This window comes from Bos grunniens, chromosome 19, assembly GCF_055505025.1.
Source record: "Bos grunniens cultivar Pamir isolate PY7600 chromosome 19, Bosgru_T2T1.0, whole genome shotgun sequence".
Taxonomy (NCBI): Eukaryota; Metazoa; Chordata; class Mammalia; order Artiodactyla; family Bovidae; genus Bos; species Bos grunniens.
Genome location: NC_141183.1, coordinates 33,314,232 through 33,333,177, shown reverse-complemented (window position 1 = coordinate 33,333,177; position 18,946 = coordinate 33,314,232). Strand labels below are relative to the sequence as shown.

Sequence of the window (18,946 nt, the reverse complement as noted above, 5' to 3'; positions counted from 1 at the left end):
GAAATTCACCTACTATAAAATTCATCCTGAAATTTAGAAGTGTCCAGTTCAGTGATTTTTGTACATTTTCAGAGTTCTCCAACTATCACCACTGTCTGGTTTTAGAATATTTTCATCATCCCCCAAAGAAAACCTGTACCTATTGATAGTCATTCTCCATTAACCCCTCCATTAGCTCCTAGTAGGGCTTCCCTCGGAGAAGGCAATGGCACCCCACTCCAGTACTCTTGCCTAGAGAATCCCATGGATGGAGGAGCCTGGTGGGCTGCAGTCCATGGGGTCACTAAGAGTCGGACACGACTGAGCGACTTCACTTTCACTTTTCACTTTCATGCATTGGAGAAGGAAATGGCAACCCACTCCAGTGTTCTTGCCTGGAGAATCCCAGGGATGGGGGAGCTTGGTGGGCTGCCGTCTATGAGGCCGCACAGAGTCGGACACGGCTGAAGCGACTGAGCAGCAGCAGCAGCAGCAGCAGCAGCAGGGCTTCCCTGGTGGCCAAGAGGTAATGAATCCACCTGCCAGTGCAGGAGACACCGGTTTGATCCCTGGTCGAGAAGATCCCTTGGAGAAGGAAATGGCAACCCACTCCAGTATTCTTGCCTGGGAAATCACGTGGACAGAGGAGCCTGGCGGGCTACAGTGCATGGGGTCACAAAGAGTTGGACACAAGTGAGCAGCTAAACAGCAGTAACAGGCCCTGGTAACCACCAGTCTATTTTCTACCTCTATCGATCTGCCGAATCTGGGTACTTTATATGCGTAGAATCATAACCTGTGGTCTTTTGTGACTGGCTTCTTTCAGGTAGCATGTTGTTTTCAAGGTCATTCATGTTGTAGCATATATCAAAGCATCGTGCTTTTTTAAGGCTGAATAATAGTACTTTGTGTGACTACACAATATTTTATTAATCCATTCATCAGTTGATGGGCATTTCGGTTATTTCCACCTTTTGGCTATTGTTAATGTCGCTGCTATGAACTTTCATATACAAAGTTTGTGTAGGCATATGTTTTCATTTCTGTTGGGCACATACCTAGGAGTATTCTAATTGCTGGGCCATATGGCAAAACTCTATGTTTAATATTTCGAGGAGCTGCCAAACTGTTTACCAAAGGGCCTGCACCGTTTTGCATTCCCACCGGTAGTGAGTGAAAGCTCCAACTTCTCCACCTCTGTGCCAACATTTGGACTTGTCTTTTGGTCAAAGCTATCCTGGTGGGTGTGAACATATATCACACCATGTTTTTGATTTGTGCTTTCCTGTTGACTAGTGATGTTGAGCTACTTTTCATGTGTACCTTCTTTGGAGCAATGTCTAATTCTATCTTGTCCATTTTTAAATTGTGGTGTATGTTTTTTATTGCTGAATTATAAGAGTTCTTTAAATGTTCTGAATGCAAATCTCTTAGCAGAAACATGATTTGCAAGTATTTTCTCCCATTCTCTGGGTTGGCTTTCATTTTCTTGGTGCTATTTTCTGATGTAGAAATGTTTTTAGTTTTGATGAAGTCGAGTCTGCAAATTTTTTCTTTTGTTTCTCCTGCTTGGGTGTCATATCTAAGAAACCTTTGCCAAATCCGAGGTTACAGAGACTAACTTCTCAATTTTCTTCTGAGAGAATATAGTTTTAGCTCTAATATTTGGGTTTATGATCCATTTTTAATTAATTGCTACATATGGTATGAGGTGAGGGTGCAGTTTTATTCTCTGCGTGTGGATGTCCATTTGTTGAAGAAACTTCTTTTCCAGTGATCATGGTATCCTTGTCGAAAATCAGTTGAACATAGATGTATAGGTTTATTTCTGGACTCTTGAATTTGATTCCATTGGTCTGTACTTCTGTTGTTTAACTGTTGACTCGCTACTTCCTTACCATGGAAAAATGGTAGGAAAGTGTCTTTCATAAATAGGGTAAAGGAATCTAGGTAATTTGTGTGGATATGTGGTTAAAAATATATATATATATATATATAATATTGATCACATTTTGGAATTAAAAGGGATCTTCGAGGTCATTTTAGTTTAAACCATTTGTTTTGCTGCTGGGGAATAAAAAGGTTAAATTTCAATTTCAGAGGCTAACAAATCTGTCTGAACATTCACAGCTCATCAGCGGCAGAGCTGGTACTAGAACCCAAATCTCTCGATTTTGTAGGGCAGTTTTTTTTCTTATTCCTAGGCCTCAGGTCTGCCCGAAGTTCTTTTACCAGACTAGTGAGGTTCTGTCTTCGCCTCTCTCACTTCTTGGTCCACAGAAGTGAATGAGGTGGTGACGTGTGTGTGCTTTTCCTCCTAGAGCCTGAGAAAAAAAAAAGCAAGCCAGCACGGGGAAAGCATTTGGAAAATCTGAAATTGCTGTATAAATGCCACTAAATGATAAGATTGCCAGCTTGCTGCTTCTCTCCTAGGAAGGTTCAGCATGTCAGAGGCAGAATAATGAAAGGGAACAATTCACTCTCAGACTCCTTTTTAAACTGCTGTGGTTGTCACTTTCAAGGAAGGGGGCAGAGTGCGGGGAGCTAGAAGGAAGCCTCGGGGTGGGCTGGGTGTGGCCAGATCTCAGGTGGGCTGGACTGGCTGGGAGAGGACTGGAAGCACACTGCCTCACCCATGCCTGAGGGACAGCCCAGGTACACGGAAGAGTCCTTGCCTCGCTCATGCAAAGAACTGGGCACCTGACCCTGAAATGACCATGTCCGATGGTGGTCCCTTGGGTCTCCTCAGAACATCCTGTGTGTCCCTGTTTTCTACCAACAGTAGCATCATCTGTGATATTAACCTGCAGAAGGAGTCTTGTTCCAAACCAGGTTCGGGAGAGATTTCCCCTAAATGCTGAGCCCCTAGACGGTAGGAACAGTGTTCTCTTTACCCGGGTCTCTGCCGTGACTGAGGCATGCTGAGTCCTTAATTAATGCACATTTGGTGTTGAGTGAATGAAACCTGCTCTTGTGGTACTGGGGCCCTTGCAGAGAGCGTGGACCTCTCCAGCTACAGCAGCATCTCTGTACATGTCTCATTCCTCTCGTGTATTTTTCTCTCTCTATGTTTATGATTGCTCCATCCTCTAAACTCCAGCTGCATTCACTGCCTGCACCGACCTTGTATTCTGATATTTATCATTTTGTCTGTACATCCTGCCTTTGCAGCTAAAGCACCCCTTTATTTGACCATGGGAGCTGTGTTTTGTACTTATTTGGGCCACCTGTATAGATACACTCTCCTTGGTGTGTGTCTTTCGATGGGGAGGTTGATCCCCCTGATATTAATTACTTGCCACTGAACTGGGGGCCAACAGTGACCACTTTTCACTGCAGTGACATTCCTCACGGCACCTCCTGTAGTATCTGCCTGGCATAGGGGCCTACTTGGGGAGCCTGCATTTTGAAAGGGCTCGGAGTTCATTGGTATGAAATGAATCGCAGAAAGAAATCACAACCACAATCTTTTAATACCTGTCCCGCCAGGCATGGCAGCCTATCCTCTATATCCCCACTGGGCCCAACACCAGATGATGCTGTGGCTGTAACTGAATACTGGGTCTCCATCCATCAAAGGGCCAGTGAAAGTCGCCCAGCCAGCTTGCTCACTGGTTTGGTGAATCTCACTGTGTGATCTCTTTCTCTTTCAGGGCTCTGGCTGACATCCTAAGACAACAGGGACCAATCCCCATAGCACACTGTGAAAGAGAAACTATCTCGGCCATCGATAGCTCTCCCAAAGAGAACACGCCGGTCCGATCGTCCTCCAAAAACCACTACACCCCCGTGCGCACGGCCAAGCAGACTCCAGGTAAGTGAGTGCTGATCACTTTGCGTCTCTGCTGAGGCTGGTGAGAGGGTTCTGTGGTGTTTCTGCTTCAGCCAGGCAGGTCGTGGAGCCCTGACGTGGTGGGCTTGTGGAAGAGTCTGGGGACTGTCCCCCCTGGGGAGAGAGTGGTGTGGGAGACTGCCGCCAGTGAGTGTCTTGGCTGGAGGAGAGCTGATTGTTTAGGGCCTCTGGGATCTTGTGTCTGCGTAATTCTCTTCCCTGAAAGGAACTTGCGGCAGCCTTGGGGGTAAGGGATAGTCACTGTCTTGCCCACGTGGTGGGAAGGCAGATATTTGACAAGAAGTGGCTGCAATCAGAGACTGCTCAACTGTTGGAATCTCAAAAAGCATTTCCTGTGGGTAGGGATTACGTCTGTGTTTAGGATAACCCTTTCCTGTGCTCTGTGGATTCTCTGGATATATGAGTTGCTGTGTAATAGCAACATGCTGGTGTTCTTCTACTTGGTCCTCACTGTAACCCATATGGAACAATAAACAAAACAAGGGAATAACAATGAATAATATAACCTCACATGTATGGGAATCTTGCTGTGTGCCATGTGTTATGCTGATCATTTTACATGTATTGTCTTACTTATTTTTCGCAGCAGCCTTTGAAGTGCTTGTATTATCCCCTTTTTATATATGGAACAGAAAGGCTCAATAATTTTTCCAAGGACATATGGTCAGTATAAAAGCAAGCCTGGATTCAAACTGAGGCATGTAGGTAACAACAGTCAGGTCTAGAAAACCCTAGTATCCTAATCCAGGTTGGGACATTACTTTCTCAGAGTTTCTGAGAGGACTGTCCCCTTACAAGAGCAGCTGGGAAGGTCATCTCTCATTGTGAGCTTTACCAGACAGCCTACTACTGTCCCCAGCCTCAGACATGGCTTCTGTGTTGATACTTGGATCTGAAATCGTGAGATCTCAGATCTAACCCTATAGCTCCTCAGAGGCTGTAGGGTCTGAACTAAACCTGCAATAAAGATATGCAGTCACTAGGGGGCAATAGGTCTGTTGTGAATTCAAACTGTAGCAGACATGCTATTGAGACCAAATTTATTAAATCAGAAATCACATACTTGCCTTTGAGGTAACAGAGTTAAGTCTTTTGAGAGTCTGATAAAAATCAAGGACATTCACCTCCCCCAATGTACACATATGAATATATATTTGATCCAACATGTTGTGTAGGGTTTACGAGGTTCTTCCAAAGTTAAAAGTCTCTGATTTAAAATTAAAGGTGAGAAATCCACCCTTGCAAAAATTCTAAGATGCATTTTTAGCCTGAATATCATAAATGTTTAAAATGTAAGTAATAGAAGGAACTGGCAAAAACCTCGAGACCAGTGATTATCTCCCTTGCTGCATATTAGAATCACCTGGGGAAGCTCTTAAAAATGCTGATGATGCTGGTGTCTGGGTCCCACCAATTAACCAGAGTTTCTGGGGATGCTGCTGGCAGCAGTATTTTAAAAAATCACTCGAAAGTGATTCTAACACACAGACAGAATAAAGAACAACTTGTCCAGATGGATTCCTTTATTTTATGAATGAAGACACTGAAAGGCTGTGCCAGTCGTTCTCAAATTTGGCTGCACATTGGAATCACCTTGGGAGCTTTAAAAATTAAGAGTACCTAGGCCTCACCCCCAGAGATTATAATTTAATTCATGTGGGGGTGTGGCCTGAGCAGGAGGTGGGGGGCATGTTTCTTTCTAATAGGTTGTCATCGTTCAGTCGTGTCCAACTCTTTGCGACCCTGTGGACTGCATCACCCAGGCTTCGCTGTCCTTTACTATCTCCCGGAGTTTGCTCAAATTCATGTCTTTTGAGTCAATGATGCCATCCAATCATCTCTTCTCTGTCCCTGCACTTCTACCTTCAATCTTTCCTAGCATCAGGGTCTTTTCCAGTGAGTTGGCTCAGCTGGCTAAAGTATTGGAGCTTCAGCTTCAGCATCAGTCCTTCCAGTGAATATTCAGGGTTGATTTCCTTTAGGATTGACTGGTTTGGTCTCTTTGCAGTCCAAGAGACTCTCAAGAGTCTTCTCCAGCACCACAGGTGATTTTAATATGGAGCAAAGTTTGGGGAATCACTGAGCTGTGAAAATTGCAGAAAGGTGCCATTCTAACTTATTGTTGATTGTCTAATTTAAACTTGGTATTGTGACCATCTGCAAGGGGGCCTTTCTGTTTCTCCAAAGACTCATGGTTTGAAGTCAGGCTCTTCCAGAATCTTGTCTATGATTTTGGAACTTCAGGTCACTCTGGTACCCAAAGCATTCCTGGAAGTTTATCTTCATCCCTCTCTGTTTCGCTTTTCTCTGTCTCATTCACAAACCAGATAGTTCCCAGTCACTGAGTCTAGACTAAGTGGACAGTCTTGATTTGCCCTTAAATGCCTTTCACTGGTCGTGAAGATCTGTTATTTCTGCTGGTTTCTGTACATATCCTTTCCTCTGTTGATCTGAGAAGAGAAGCTTATAGTCAAATGATTCACTTCTTTGTTTTGAGAAATCCCTCCCTGTATTTCTCAGTTTGGAACTCTTCACTTGGCTTTTAGAGATGGGAATTGTTCCCTGGCCCAGAATGCATTCTCAATGGTGATACTTAGATTTAAAAGCAATTTCATAACCATCTGCAATGTCTACAACTTCTAATGGATGCAACTGCTTTTCCGAATAGCTGATCCTTTGCCACAGAAGACTGCGTTTTGAGCAGAAGTTTAAATAGAACTTTGTGTACGTGTTCAAAGTGGAGACTTGTTGTGGTTTCACCACTGGTCAAATCAACAGATCACTGATCAGAGGAGTATTGTGGCAAGAGTCTTGTTGGGGGATCTTGAGAAAGACATCCAGAAATCTCAGGAGGCATCATAGCCTATGAGTCTGGATCAGCCACATCAGCATCACTTGAGAGTTTTTGAGAAATGCAGAATCTTAGACTCCCATATCACCTGCTTGAGGAGAATTTGCATTTTCATGAGCTCACATAGCAAGTAACATTTAAAAAGCCCTGATATAACATGGGCTGTGACATGAATGCCTCTCAGTATTTTTTCCTTTTCTTCCCCTTTCACATGCTGCATATGTGACTTTGGCAAGTTTCTTTGCCTTTCTAAGTTTCTTCATCTGCCTTGAGGCTCTGTTAGCCTCAAGTACCGCTGTGTCAGCTCAGTCGTGTCTGACTCTTTGTGACCCCATGGACTGCAGCATGCCAGGATTCTCTGTCCATCACCAACTCCTGGAGTTGACTCAAACTCGTGTCCATTGAGTTGGTGATGCCACCCAACCATCTCATCTTCTGTCATCCCCTTCTCCTCTCACCTTCAATCTTTCCCAGAATCAGGGTCTTTTCAAAAGAGTCAGGTCTTCGCATCAGGTGGCCAAAGTGTTGGAGTTTCAGCTTCAACATCAGTCCTTCCAATAAACATTCAGGACTGATTTCCTTTAGGATGGACTGGTTGGATCTCCTTGCAGTCCAAGGGACTCTCAAGAGTCTTCTCCAACACCACAGTTCAAAAGCATCAATTCTACGTTGCTCAGCTTTCTTTATAGTCCAACGTTCACATCTGTACATGACCACTGGAAAAACCATAGCCTTGACTAGACGGGCCTTTGTTGGCAAAGTAATGTCTCTGCTTTTTAATATGCAATCTAGGTTGGTCATAACTTTTCTTCCAAGGAGTAAGCGTCTTTTAATTTCATGGCTGCAGTCACCATCTCCAGTGATTTTGGAGCCCCCCAAAATAAAGTCTGTCACTGTTTCCACTGTTTCCCCATCTATTTGCCATGAAGTGATGGGACCGGATGCCATGATCTTAGTTTTCTGAATGTGTAGAGTTGTTCAGTGAGTTAAACTGAAGAGATCACTTAAAATAGATCCTGAACATAGCAAACCTCTATATCAGCCATAGTGGGGCTATGGAAGTATATTCCCAACTCAAGGCAAATAAATCAAATTAATGAGAGAAATATAGGCATTGGTGTCCTTAGACCAGGAAGGATCCATGGGGTTTTATCCAGGATGAAAGCCCCTGGCCTTAAGCCTTCTGTGCTTGCCCCTGCCTGTAGCACATCCTCTGAGGATGAAGGGGCTTTGGAGGGCTCTTGAATGTCGAAAGCACAGGCTTGTTTGGTTTAGGGAGTGGAATGAGGGTCCTGCCTTAATAATAGTAAAAGCAATGATACCACGAATATGGAGTACCCACTCTTTCTGGCTAGTCTGTTAGTTACTTTATTTACAATGCAAAGGGGATCCTGCAACAATTTCATAGCTATAACATCTCTTATTTCCATATTGGCAGAAAATTCCTCTTTCCTTCCATAAGAGCTCTTTATCCTAACTCTTCTAGAAATCCCTCTCCAGTTTTAAAGGGAGCTTTAATATTGGACAGTTACTTTGGACACGGAAAATCAGTGAAGCCCATTTCCATCTCCCACTTCTCAAGTCTGGCTGCTTCTAGACTCTCACTACTCCAGGTGTGGTCTATAGACCAGTAGTGACTGCATCCCATGAGAGCTTGTTAGAAGTGCAGACTCTTGGGCCCTTCCCCTGACCTCAGTCAGTTCAGTTCAGTCACTCAGTCGTGTCCGACTCTTTGTGACCCCATGAACTGCAGCACACCAGGCTTCCTGGTCCATCACCAACTCCCAGAGTTCACTCAAACTCATGTCCATTGAGTCGGTGATACCATCCAGCCATCTCATCCTCTGTCATCCCCTTCTCCTCCTGCCCCCAATCCCTCCCAGCATGAGTCTTTTCCAATGAGTCAACTCTTCGCATCAGGTGGCCAAAGTATTGGAGTTTCAGCTTTAGCATCAGTCCTTCCAAAGAACACCCAGGACTGATTTCCTTTAGGATGGACTGGTTGGATCTTCTTGCAGTCCAAGGGACTCTCAACTAACCCTGACCTAGTGATTCAGAATCTGCATTTTAACAAGATCTTTAGGCAATTTGTGCACATATTAAAGTTGGAGAAGATGCCATTAGCACCACAAGCCTCAGCCCTGATGACATACTGGAATGATGTAAGCAATTCTGATAACACTAATGCCTGGCCCTTACCTCCCAGGATTCTGACTGAATTGGTCTGGGATAGAACCCGGATGTTAGTATTTTTCAAAAACTTCCCACACAATTCCATTGTTTAACAAACCAAGAACCAGAGCTAAAGGAAGATTGTCAAATAAGAAAAATGTCCTCAAGGACTGCAGAGTCTAAATTCACATCAAGACTCACAAAGATGGAGCTTGGCTGCTCTTCTTAGTGAGCTGCAGGGGTAAGTCTTCTCCATGGCAGGTGAGCTGAAGGAGCAGGGGATTTGGGCTCATCTGAGAGAGGGAGAGGTCAGTCTATAGCTATGAGTGGAGTCCCCTGGGCAGAAGTAGATGTGAGTAAAAATACAGCAGGCTCCCCATCCACAGATTCAACCAAGCTCAGATCTTGTTCTGTGTTTACCATCCATGGTTGGCTGAATCCTTGGATGTGGAAGCTGCAGGTGCAGAGGGTTGACTTTGGGACTCAAGTATCCATGGAATTTGGCTTCCCTTGCAGTTCCTGGAACCATCCCTTGGATACCAGGGGCTGACTGCATCAGAGCTGATTGGCAGACCAATAAGAGCTGGGCATCATGATATGTACTGTGTCTGGAACTGCAGGTCTCTGAGCCCAGGATCTCAGAGGCTTGCAGTGGGCTTGCGTGACCTTCAGGAATGGGGAGGAGTGGGGACCTTGCGTGTTCACCTGGTCTGATTCACTCCTAAAGAACCTGTCTTGGGACAACGTGGGGAGAGGAGGGGTACCCATCCCTCGGATATCATGTGTTGGGGTTCCAAAGTCTTGATAACCAACTTACCATCATCAAGAGTGGCATCTGCTGGATGGAATCCGGCTCCACACCAGTGAGAGTTGTGTACATGAGTTATCAGTCCTCTGCCTCCTGTCAAAGCCGCCTGCATTAATGGCAGACCAAGGGAGCCAAGGGGCATGCCTCCAAGCTTCATGGAGACCAAGAATGGGGCTGGACAGTTGACAGAGGGGCTGTTAGTTACAGCGCTGCATGACCCGGCCCCTCAGTGCTTCCTTGAGCTCAGACTCTATTACCTTCTGCCTTTCTCTCTGGGATCCAGACACCTGACCCTCCTTACTCAGCATGTTCTTGCCTTGAGGTATTTCCCCTTCTCTTTGGTGGCAGGAAACTGTCCAGCATCAGGTATTTGTGCTGTGAAAGTTCATGCTCACAAGAGGCTGACGACCTTTCCTAATCTCCTCATCTGCGCCGGTCCCCTGCTTCATTTTCTTCTGGGCACCTACACCAGCTAACGCCGTAGATTGAGAAGATCACTAGTTTATTGTCTCTGTCCCTATCAGAATGTAAGCTCCATGTAGGCAAGGGTTTGGCTTATTCTCTGTGGCATCTTAGATCCAAGAGCATTCCCTGGCAGCTCATTGTAACAGCTCAGTGAGTATTTGCAGGGAGTGTCAAGATGGTCCTTCACTTGGAAAGATGGAGGAGCCAGACCGCAGGCGTTAGTGACCTGCCTGAATGCTGCAGAGCTCTCATCAAGGTTGCGTGACCCTCTGCTGCCCTGTCTGCACAATTAGCATAGAGTTGGCCACACTGACAGCCCAGTGGGCTGGTTATATGGTGGGGAGCTGAGCTAGGAGGTGCCAGTTTCCAGTGCCCAGGCTTCACCCCACAGCCTTTCTCCTCCCATCCTGGGGCTGACCCAGGACTCCAGGTTCAGTGTGGCCAGAGGGTAGGAGCTTTGCTTGCTTCCCTCTGTAGAATGGGTTAATAGTAGTGCTTCCCACCTAGGGCTGCTGTGGGGAGTAAAGGAGTGTTGATACAATCAGAGCAGCATCTGACAGCGAGAAACACTGTTTCAGGCCTGCACCTCTTCCTCTGGTGGTCACCAGGCCACGCGTGGCTGTTTGTGGAACGCTTTTAATATGTTTCAGAGCCTGACAAGATTTCCAAGAGTAGGTCTGAAAAAAGAAAGAATGTTAAAATAGCTCCATAATTTTTTATATTGATTACATTTGAAATGATAATATTTTGGATATATCAGGTTAAATAGAATCTATTATTAAAATTAATTTCATCTATTTCTTTTCATTTTTTAACATGATGACTAAGAAATGTGGACTTACCTATGTGGATCATATCTATGATTTGCATCTCATTGACACTGGACAAGGCTGCTTTAAACATTAGTGGTGTGGGGGCCATCCCCGATGGTCCGGTGGTTAAGACTCTGTGCTTCCAATGCAGGGGGCATGGGTTGGATCCCTGGTCAGGGAAATAAGATCCTGCATGCCACATGGCCAAAGATTAAATAAATAAAGTTTTACAAATGTTAGTGGTGTGGAGCATCTCCTTGAGTTCAAGTTTCGGTCTTGAACAAAAAATCCTCTCCATTTGGGGAGCTTACACTGTAATGGAGGAGATGTAAACGGGTAAATAATTTCAACGAATGCTAAATGCTCCGGGCATAGGCAGGCAGGTGATGTGTTAGAGGAAGGCTGGGGAAAGGGAGGCTTGTTTCTAAAAAATTTATTTTTCTTGAAATATACTTGATTTAAAATGTTATGTTAACTTCTGCGGTATGGCAAAGTGACTCAGTTATACCTGTGTGTACATTCTTCTCCATATTCTTTTACATTATGGTTTATCACAGGATATTGAATAGAGTCCCTTGTGCTATACGGTAGGACCTTGTTGTTTGTCCATCCTACATATAATAGTTTGTATCTGCTCATCCCAAACTCCCAGTCCATCCCTCCCCACCCCCTTCCCCTTGGCACTTGTGATCGTGTGGTCCTAGGAGGTGGCATTTGAGCTGGCACCTGACTGACAGGGAGGAGCCAGCCATGGGGACATGCAGAGGAAGAACATTCTAGGCAGACGGACCAGCAAGTCCAAAGGCCTTGAGGCTGGAGCACGCCTGGCTGTTCACGGAACAGAAAGCAGGCACAGGTGTTGAGTGTGGTCAGTGATGGAGTGGCAGGTGCGTGATGAGAATGGAGGGGTAGACGTGGGCCAGTCACGCTTGGTCTTGGAGACCATGGTAGGGAGTGTGGATGCGATTTAACTATGCTGATCTGATGTCTGGTATAGTAAGATAGCCTTGGTTGCCAAGTAGTGGACGTGGACTCTGTTGAAAACCAGGATAACCTGTTTTTGTTGTAGTTTACTAGCTAAGTCGAAGAAGCAATGGCACCCCACTCCAGTGCTCTTGCCTGGAAAATCCCATGGACGGAGGAGCCTGGTAGGCTGCAGTCCATGGGGTTGCTAAGAGTTGGACACGACTGAGTGACTTCACTTTCACTTTTCACTTTCATGCACTGGAGAAGGAAATGACAACCGCGTCCAGTGTTCTTACCTGGAGAATCCCAGGGACGGGGGAGCCTGATGGGCTGCCATCTGTGGGGTTGCACAGAGTCGGACACGACTGAAGCGACTTAGCAGCAGCAGCAGCAGCAGTAGCTAAGTCGTGTTTGACTCTTTGCAACCCCATGGACATAGTGCCTTAGACAGCTCGGTCATCCTGACACATAGGATAACCAGTTAGCATTTCTAATAGAAAGATGGGCTAATGGGAGAGCTTTCTCTGGCTACTTGTCCCGCATGAAGATGCCATCCCTGTAAAGAAGGCAGGATAATGCAGTGACAGAACCGGACAAGCCAAGACCCAGATCCTGCCTGAACTTGGACCAGCTGATAGACCTTAGTCCAGGGCTGTTCAGCAGGGCTTGGCAGACTTTTTCTGAAAAGGTCCAGGTTGTAAATGTTTCAGACTCTATGGCCGTAAGGTCTCTGTCGTAGCTACTCAGCTGGACCACAGAGATACATAAAAGAGTGAGCACCGCTGTGTTTCCATGAAATGCTATTTATAACAGTAATGGATGGGCTGAGCCCATGGCTGTTGTTTGTCGACCCCTGTTCTTAATTTCTCTCTGAAAGCCCCAGGCACCTTCCAGGCAACCTCTGCTTTTGTGTGACATGTGAGTGGGGGGACACATCCCTCACCAGGATGCTGTGAGCAAGTCAGAGGCCAGCACAGAGTCGTGAGCCCAGGAGTGGCCCGTAAACGTCAGGTCCCACTCCCCTGCCTCCCTTTCCTGCAACTCTGGTCAGGGTGTTGCTGGATCTTGGCTTTACAGCAGGTAGAAAGGGGCCTAACGAGAGCTAAGGAATTACCATGCCCCACTAGAGTCCAGGGTCCCCAAGGTGGTTCAGTGGTAAAGAACGCGCCTGCCAATGCAGGAGACACAGGAGAGGTGGGTTCAATTCCTGGGTTGGGAAGATGCCCTGAAGTAGTAAATGGCAACTGACTCCAGTACTCTTGCCTGGGAAATCCCATGGATAGAGGAGCCTGGAGAGCTACAGTTCATGGGGTCACCAAGAGTCGGACATGACTGGACATCTGAGCATAGGAGGAGGAGACGTGGGGACCAGGGTCCCCAGCCTGACCTTTTTGGTGGTTATATTCACCACCCGGGTAATGGTGTAGAAAGCGTGCCGACTAAAGTCATGCAGCACCAGGAGGGTGCCCAGCACCCCCATGATGGCAGACTCAGGGTTCCGAATGTCTCCGTGGGTGTGGACACCCGCAGGTTATGTCTACTGCCGGGAGCGCCTCCTTCCATTGTGTCTCAGATCCCATTTACTTCTGGTCCTCAGACGCCCTGCTCCCGGGATCCACATCCCCGCCCCAGTCTCTCCCAGCTCGGTTCCTTTAGGTGTCAATGTGCTTCCCCCACCTTAAGGCAGGAGGGGAGCCCTTTCTCCATTTCACCACTGCTCCCCACCCCTGGCTGCCTGCTTCTCTCCTTGACAGCCAAGCAGAACAGTCGTCTACACCTGCTGCCTCTGCTCCCGGCTTGCTGACTTCCGTCCTCGTCCCTGCGCCTCGGTGGCCGTGGGGGTCCCAGGAGCAGGCTCCGCTGGGCTCTGTGGCTGGAATGGGCCTCCCACCCCTCCTCCCACCAAAGCCAAGGCTCTGGCCGCCTGGACCTGCTGGGTTTTTGGGCGGCAAGTCCTCCCTGGCTTCACAGGCTCCCACGATGCTCTGCTCTTCCCTCTGGAACATTCTTTATATCCACTCTTTCTCAGCCTCCATGTTCTTCCCGATCTCGGCTCCCCTCTTGCTGTCCTGACTCCTAGATGGGTCAGCCCCTCCCCAGGGCACCTGGCACTGCGGAGTCGGGGGCGTGGGTGTAGGGAATGAGTCTCAGCTTGGACCTCTATCCTATGACATCTCCCTAAGACATGACCGCTGTCAGCCCATCTCAGGGCCAGGTACATGAGAGCTGTGAACAGCACACTAACAGTCTTGTGTTTGGGGGTCAGAACCCGTGTGTCCCATGAGGTGGGGAGCAGTCATGCGAGAGAGTCACAGGGGTGTAGTTGACCCTGTGTTTGGTGTGAACAGACAGAGCAGATCAGTCGGTAGCCTGGAAACAGCAATTTCCCGATTGCATTGAAGGAACCTTGGGTCCGGATCTTGGGAGGTGACTGCCCTGTCTTCTTAGTGTGTCCTGCCCTTAGACACCCATGGCTTGTGCTCCCCAGGGAGGGACATAGCTGCCAGGAAGCCTGAACACCCTGGTCTTTAGAGGATATTCACAACAGATGGTGCTTTTAAAATAATTTTAAAAATCTTTTTATTTTGTATTGAAGTATAGCCAGTTAACAATGTTGTGATAGTTTCAGGTGAGCAGCGAAGGGACTCAGCCATACATACACATGTATCCATTCTCCCCCAAGCTCCCCTCCCATCCAGGCGGCCACATAATGTTGAGCAGAGTTCCCTGTGCTACACAGTAGGTCCTTGTTGGTTATCCATTTTAAATATAGCAGACTGTACATGCCCATCTCAAGCTCCCTAACTATCTCTTTCCCTCATCAACCCCACAACTAACCATCACTTCATTCTCTAAGTGTGAGTCTCTTTCTGTCTTGTAAATTCATTTGTGTCATTCCTTTTTAGCTTTCTCCTCTTCTTTCTGATTTACTTCACTTAATATGACAGTCTCTAGATCCATCCATGTTGCTGCAAATGGCATTACTTCATTCTTTCTGATGGCTGAGTAATATTTCATCATTCCACGTGATGACTTATTTCAATCTTGTGAAATTATTTCAATCTTGTGAAACCCAGTGAGGCAGCCTGTGATCAGGCCCACTTTGTAGACAGGGAGACTGAGACTCGGGGGCTTCAGAAGCCTGTCCAGACTCATACCACCAGGAGGCACTGGTCTGGGCTCTGAAGGAGGGGTAGTCTGACCCCACAGCCCACACCCTGAGGCCAGACTGAGCGGAGGTGCAGACAGGGCCCCGGGAGCCCCTACAGCTCCATGGAGCCTGTCCCTGCCCCTGGGTCCACGCCCAATCCTGGCTGCCTAGTGCATGGACTTGCGGCTACAAGGAGGACCCTAGAGGAGGCTAATGGTCTCAAGACATGAGCTCTCAGCTCCAGGATGGACCTCCCTGCCACAAAGGGAGCACTCACCCCAGGATACTTTGAGGAAGGGGACTGGGAGGAGCTATTGGGCATTTTTAGCAGGGAGTCAATGGGGATGAGGGGTGGGTGCTGGCCTTGGAATCTCTTAAGATTCTCCCTTTCTGAGAACATAGAGGACATAGCTGGCATTTGAGGGCTGACCCTGCTCAGAGCATGCTCTTGCGGGTCCTCCCATCCTCCAGCAGGCAGGGGCTCAGGGCTGGGGGCAGTGGGACAGCCAGTACCCGGGGCCGGCTGGCATTGGCACGTGAGTCAGGAGGCCTGATTCCAAGCTCACTCACTTAGTGGCTGCACTCGTGCGTGCTCAGTCACTTCAGTCATATCTGACTCTTTGGACTCTATGGACTGTAGCCCACCAGGTTCCTCTGTTGATGGGATTCTCTGGGCAAGAATACTGGAGTGGGTTATCATGCCCTCCTCCAAGGGATCTTTCTGACCCAGGGATCGAACCTGTGTCTCCTGTGTCTCCTGTGTTGCAGACAGATTCTTTACCCACTGAGCCACTTTGGAAGCCCCGCTTAGTGGCTATACCGACTCATCTTCCTCTTGGGATTCTGTGATCCCTCCCTATCCTCCGCACCCTGGGGTCAGAGCCCAGACTTGGCCAGATCACCATCTGTCCTCAAGGCCGGACAGGTCATGAGCGGAAAAGTTCTTTCCTGCTTCAAAATTTAAAGCCATTTAGAAAGTGAGTCCTGAGCTGTGTTCCAGTCCTGGGTGGGGTGTGGGTGATGGCTTTTCCCAGCACAGGGTTGCCTTGAGAAGGGAGGGGGTGCTCCGAAGCAGAGCCCCCCCAAAAGCCCAAGGAGCTACCCTCACCCTAGTCAAGCCAGCTGTGCCTGACGCATCCTTCCAGCCCCAGGGCGTGGTCCTGCTCCTGCCTGGGAACTGCACGGTCTTGGGCTGCCTGGTCAGGGAGGCAGCCCGTGTGGGAGGCAGATGAGGCCTGACCTCACCATATGGCCAGGGAGCAAGCAGGGCCGCTGAGCTGGGCCTCTAATTACTCACTGCGCCCAGAAAGCAGGAGGATTTAAAATACGTTCCGGCTGTTACCAGAGCGAGGTGCAGGGAGAGGGAAGGCGCTACGGACAGGGTTAGAATTCACAATGACCGCGGTGAGTTGGCAAAACCGAAGACCGTCTGAGCACAGTGCAGAGAGGACACGGGCAAGAAGGTGCGAGGCAGGCAGGGCGAACTGCCACAGGCCTGGAGGGAGGGGGCGCATGGCCAGACACAAAGGTCGCGAAGGGTGAGAGCTCCTAGGGTGAGGGGAGCCCAGCCTCTCTCCAGGCCGGTGCCAGGGCTCTTTTCCCCCAAGGAGCTCCAAGCCCATTCAACACAGTAAAGAATATTTAGAATGATGATGGAAGAGGAGATGATATCCAGCCACCCATCCCTAGATGTGAAGCACCCATCATGTGCTGAGCCAGGCAATGGATAAGACACAGACTGGCCTCAGGAGCTTAAATCCAGGAGCAGAAAGACCAGACTAGACAGTGAAAAGATAACCAGCCATACAGACGCCTCATCAGAATCAGCCATGTGTTCAGAAGCTTCTCAGGGAGGGGCCTGGTTAGGGCCAGTGCCTTGAAGGATGGTGGGATTAAACAGGATGGTGGAGAGTGTTCCTGGTCGGTGAGCTGGGGGCAGCAAGAGCCTGGCAGGCAGGGTTGCTTAAGGGTGATCACTGCCTTTGGAATAGTTGGTGTGGCTTTTCTGTAAGCAGGCAGTGGTGATAAGGAACTGGGTACGAGGCCAGAGGAACTGGAACTCTGTGTGCCGTCGGAGCAGGCTGGCTCTGAGCAGGAGTCTCTTCTTTTTCCTTCTCTAAACATAAGGGCTGTGTTCCTGGAGGGCAGGAGGTATGTGGGAAGGGGCGGGGGTGCCTGCTGGGGAGGTGCCATATGGCTCAGTTGGGCTAATGTTGGGGGATGGGGTAGGGGGTTGGACCCTGCAGGAAGGGGTCTTGTGAGGGTCTAAGATAAGAGGCTCACAGAGCCAGAGGCACGGGGATCACGGCCCCTGGCAGCGCGTTGGGAGGAAGGAAAAGGGGAGGTCAGGGTGGGACTCAGATGCTCCGGCCCTTTCATTCATAAACAAATAGCTTTAGTCCTTCACTGGGTACCAGTCACCAGGGATGTGGGAGGGAAGAAAGCCAAGTCCCAAGTTGCACAGCACTTACGTTCAGATGGAAGAGACAAAAAAGAAACTCATAAACACACAACATAAATGGCAGTGGTAAGTGCTTTGAGAGAAATAGGGCAGGAAAAGGGAGTAGTGAGTGATGGGAGTTGGGGGGAAAGAAGCCTAATTTGAAGAAGAGACCTCATTACTGGTTGAATTACTGAAGCAGAGACCTGAATGGTGGAGGACAAGCCACGTGTGACCGTGAGCTGGGCAGCAGTGAGTGCTGCCGGGTGTGTCTGGGGAGCAGAAGGACCAGAGTGGCTGGGGTGGAGAGAGCCGGGGTAGAGACAAGACAGTGGATGAAGTCAGAGAGGTGGGGCCCCGTGGGCCACAGGAGGATCTTGGGTTTCGTTCTGAGTGTGATGGGAGCCATCGTGGGGATTGCAACAGAGGAGTGATGTGATTTGACTTGTGTTTTACAGAATCGCTCTGCTCGGAATAGACCCTGGAAGGGCAGGGATGGAGGGAGGAGTCAGAGGAGATGAGAAAGAGATGGAGACTTGGACTAAGATGGTGGTAGAGGAGGACCTTTGAAAGACTCAGCCTCACGGCTAATTTATTGTGAACGTCGTATCTTGAATAATTTTAAGCCAGTGGAAAATTTTCAGGTGATTGAATGATTCAGTGAGCACCTGTATGCTCTTCAGCAGTTGTTGACATCTGCCTCTCTGTCTTTCCTCCTCCTCCTCTTCTCATCTTCACCGTCATCACCGTCACCGTCATCACCTCCATCATCACCGTCTTCATCCTCACCTCCATCATCATTCCCACCATTGTCAGGGTCACCGTCAGCCTCACTGTCCCCAGCAGCAGCCTCAGAACTGAACCATGTGAGAGTAAGTTGCACATATGATATCACGATTCTTCATTCCCCACTGTGCTTCTATCCCTGGATGTTCTAAATTCAAGGATGTTCTCATGGGTTGCCATGAAACAACTACTAGATTTATGCAATTCAGCTTTGTTGCGATACTAGGATCCAGGAGGGTGTGTGATGTATTTGAAAGTAGAAATGACAGCATTGCTAATGGATGATACGGAAGGTAGGCGGGGAAGGCAAGAATCATAGATGATGTCAAAGATTTTGGCCAGAGCAAATGAGAATGGCCAGGTCAGTGCAAGGACCTGGAATGAAGAGCTGAGAGCTCTTACCCAAAGGAAAGATAGGAAGGATCTGAGTGTTGGCAGATGAGCTGAGCTGGGCTGGGCTGACCAGTTATCCAGTGGATGTTGCCCCAGCAGTTATAAGGGAAGTCAGAGAATCTGGCTTTCTTTCTGTCTCTCGTATACACACACGCACACACACACTCACACACTCCATAGAGTATATATAGATATACATCCATATACAGACTTTCTTCTCCCAGGGATCTAGACCTGAACTTAGCCCCAGATTTATCTCACCATCCCTGG

At 48.2% G+C, this 18,946-nt stretch overlaps 1 protein-coding gene across 9 annotated transcripts in view; it reads left to right on the top strand.

The window, feature by feature from the left end:
- Nucleotides 1–18,946, top strand: part of SHISA6 (shisa family member 6) — a 262,969-nt gene that overhangs the window by 21,485 nt on the left and 222,538 nt on the right. For 5 of the 9 annotated variants that reach the window (XM_086358831.1, XM_086358830.1, XM_086358827.1 and 2 more), the window contains one exon: nucleotides 3,633–3,793. In XM_086358831.1, the coding sequence (XP_086214957.1) occupies nucleotides 3,633–3,793 (161 nt within the window). Of the gene's footprint in view, nucleotides 1–3,632; nucleotides 3,794–18,313; nucleotides 18,370–18,946 lie in introns of all 9 variants that reach the window. The other 4 variants (XR_015147875.1, XM_086358833.1, XM_086358834.1 and 1 more) reach the window with 1 other exon arrangement.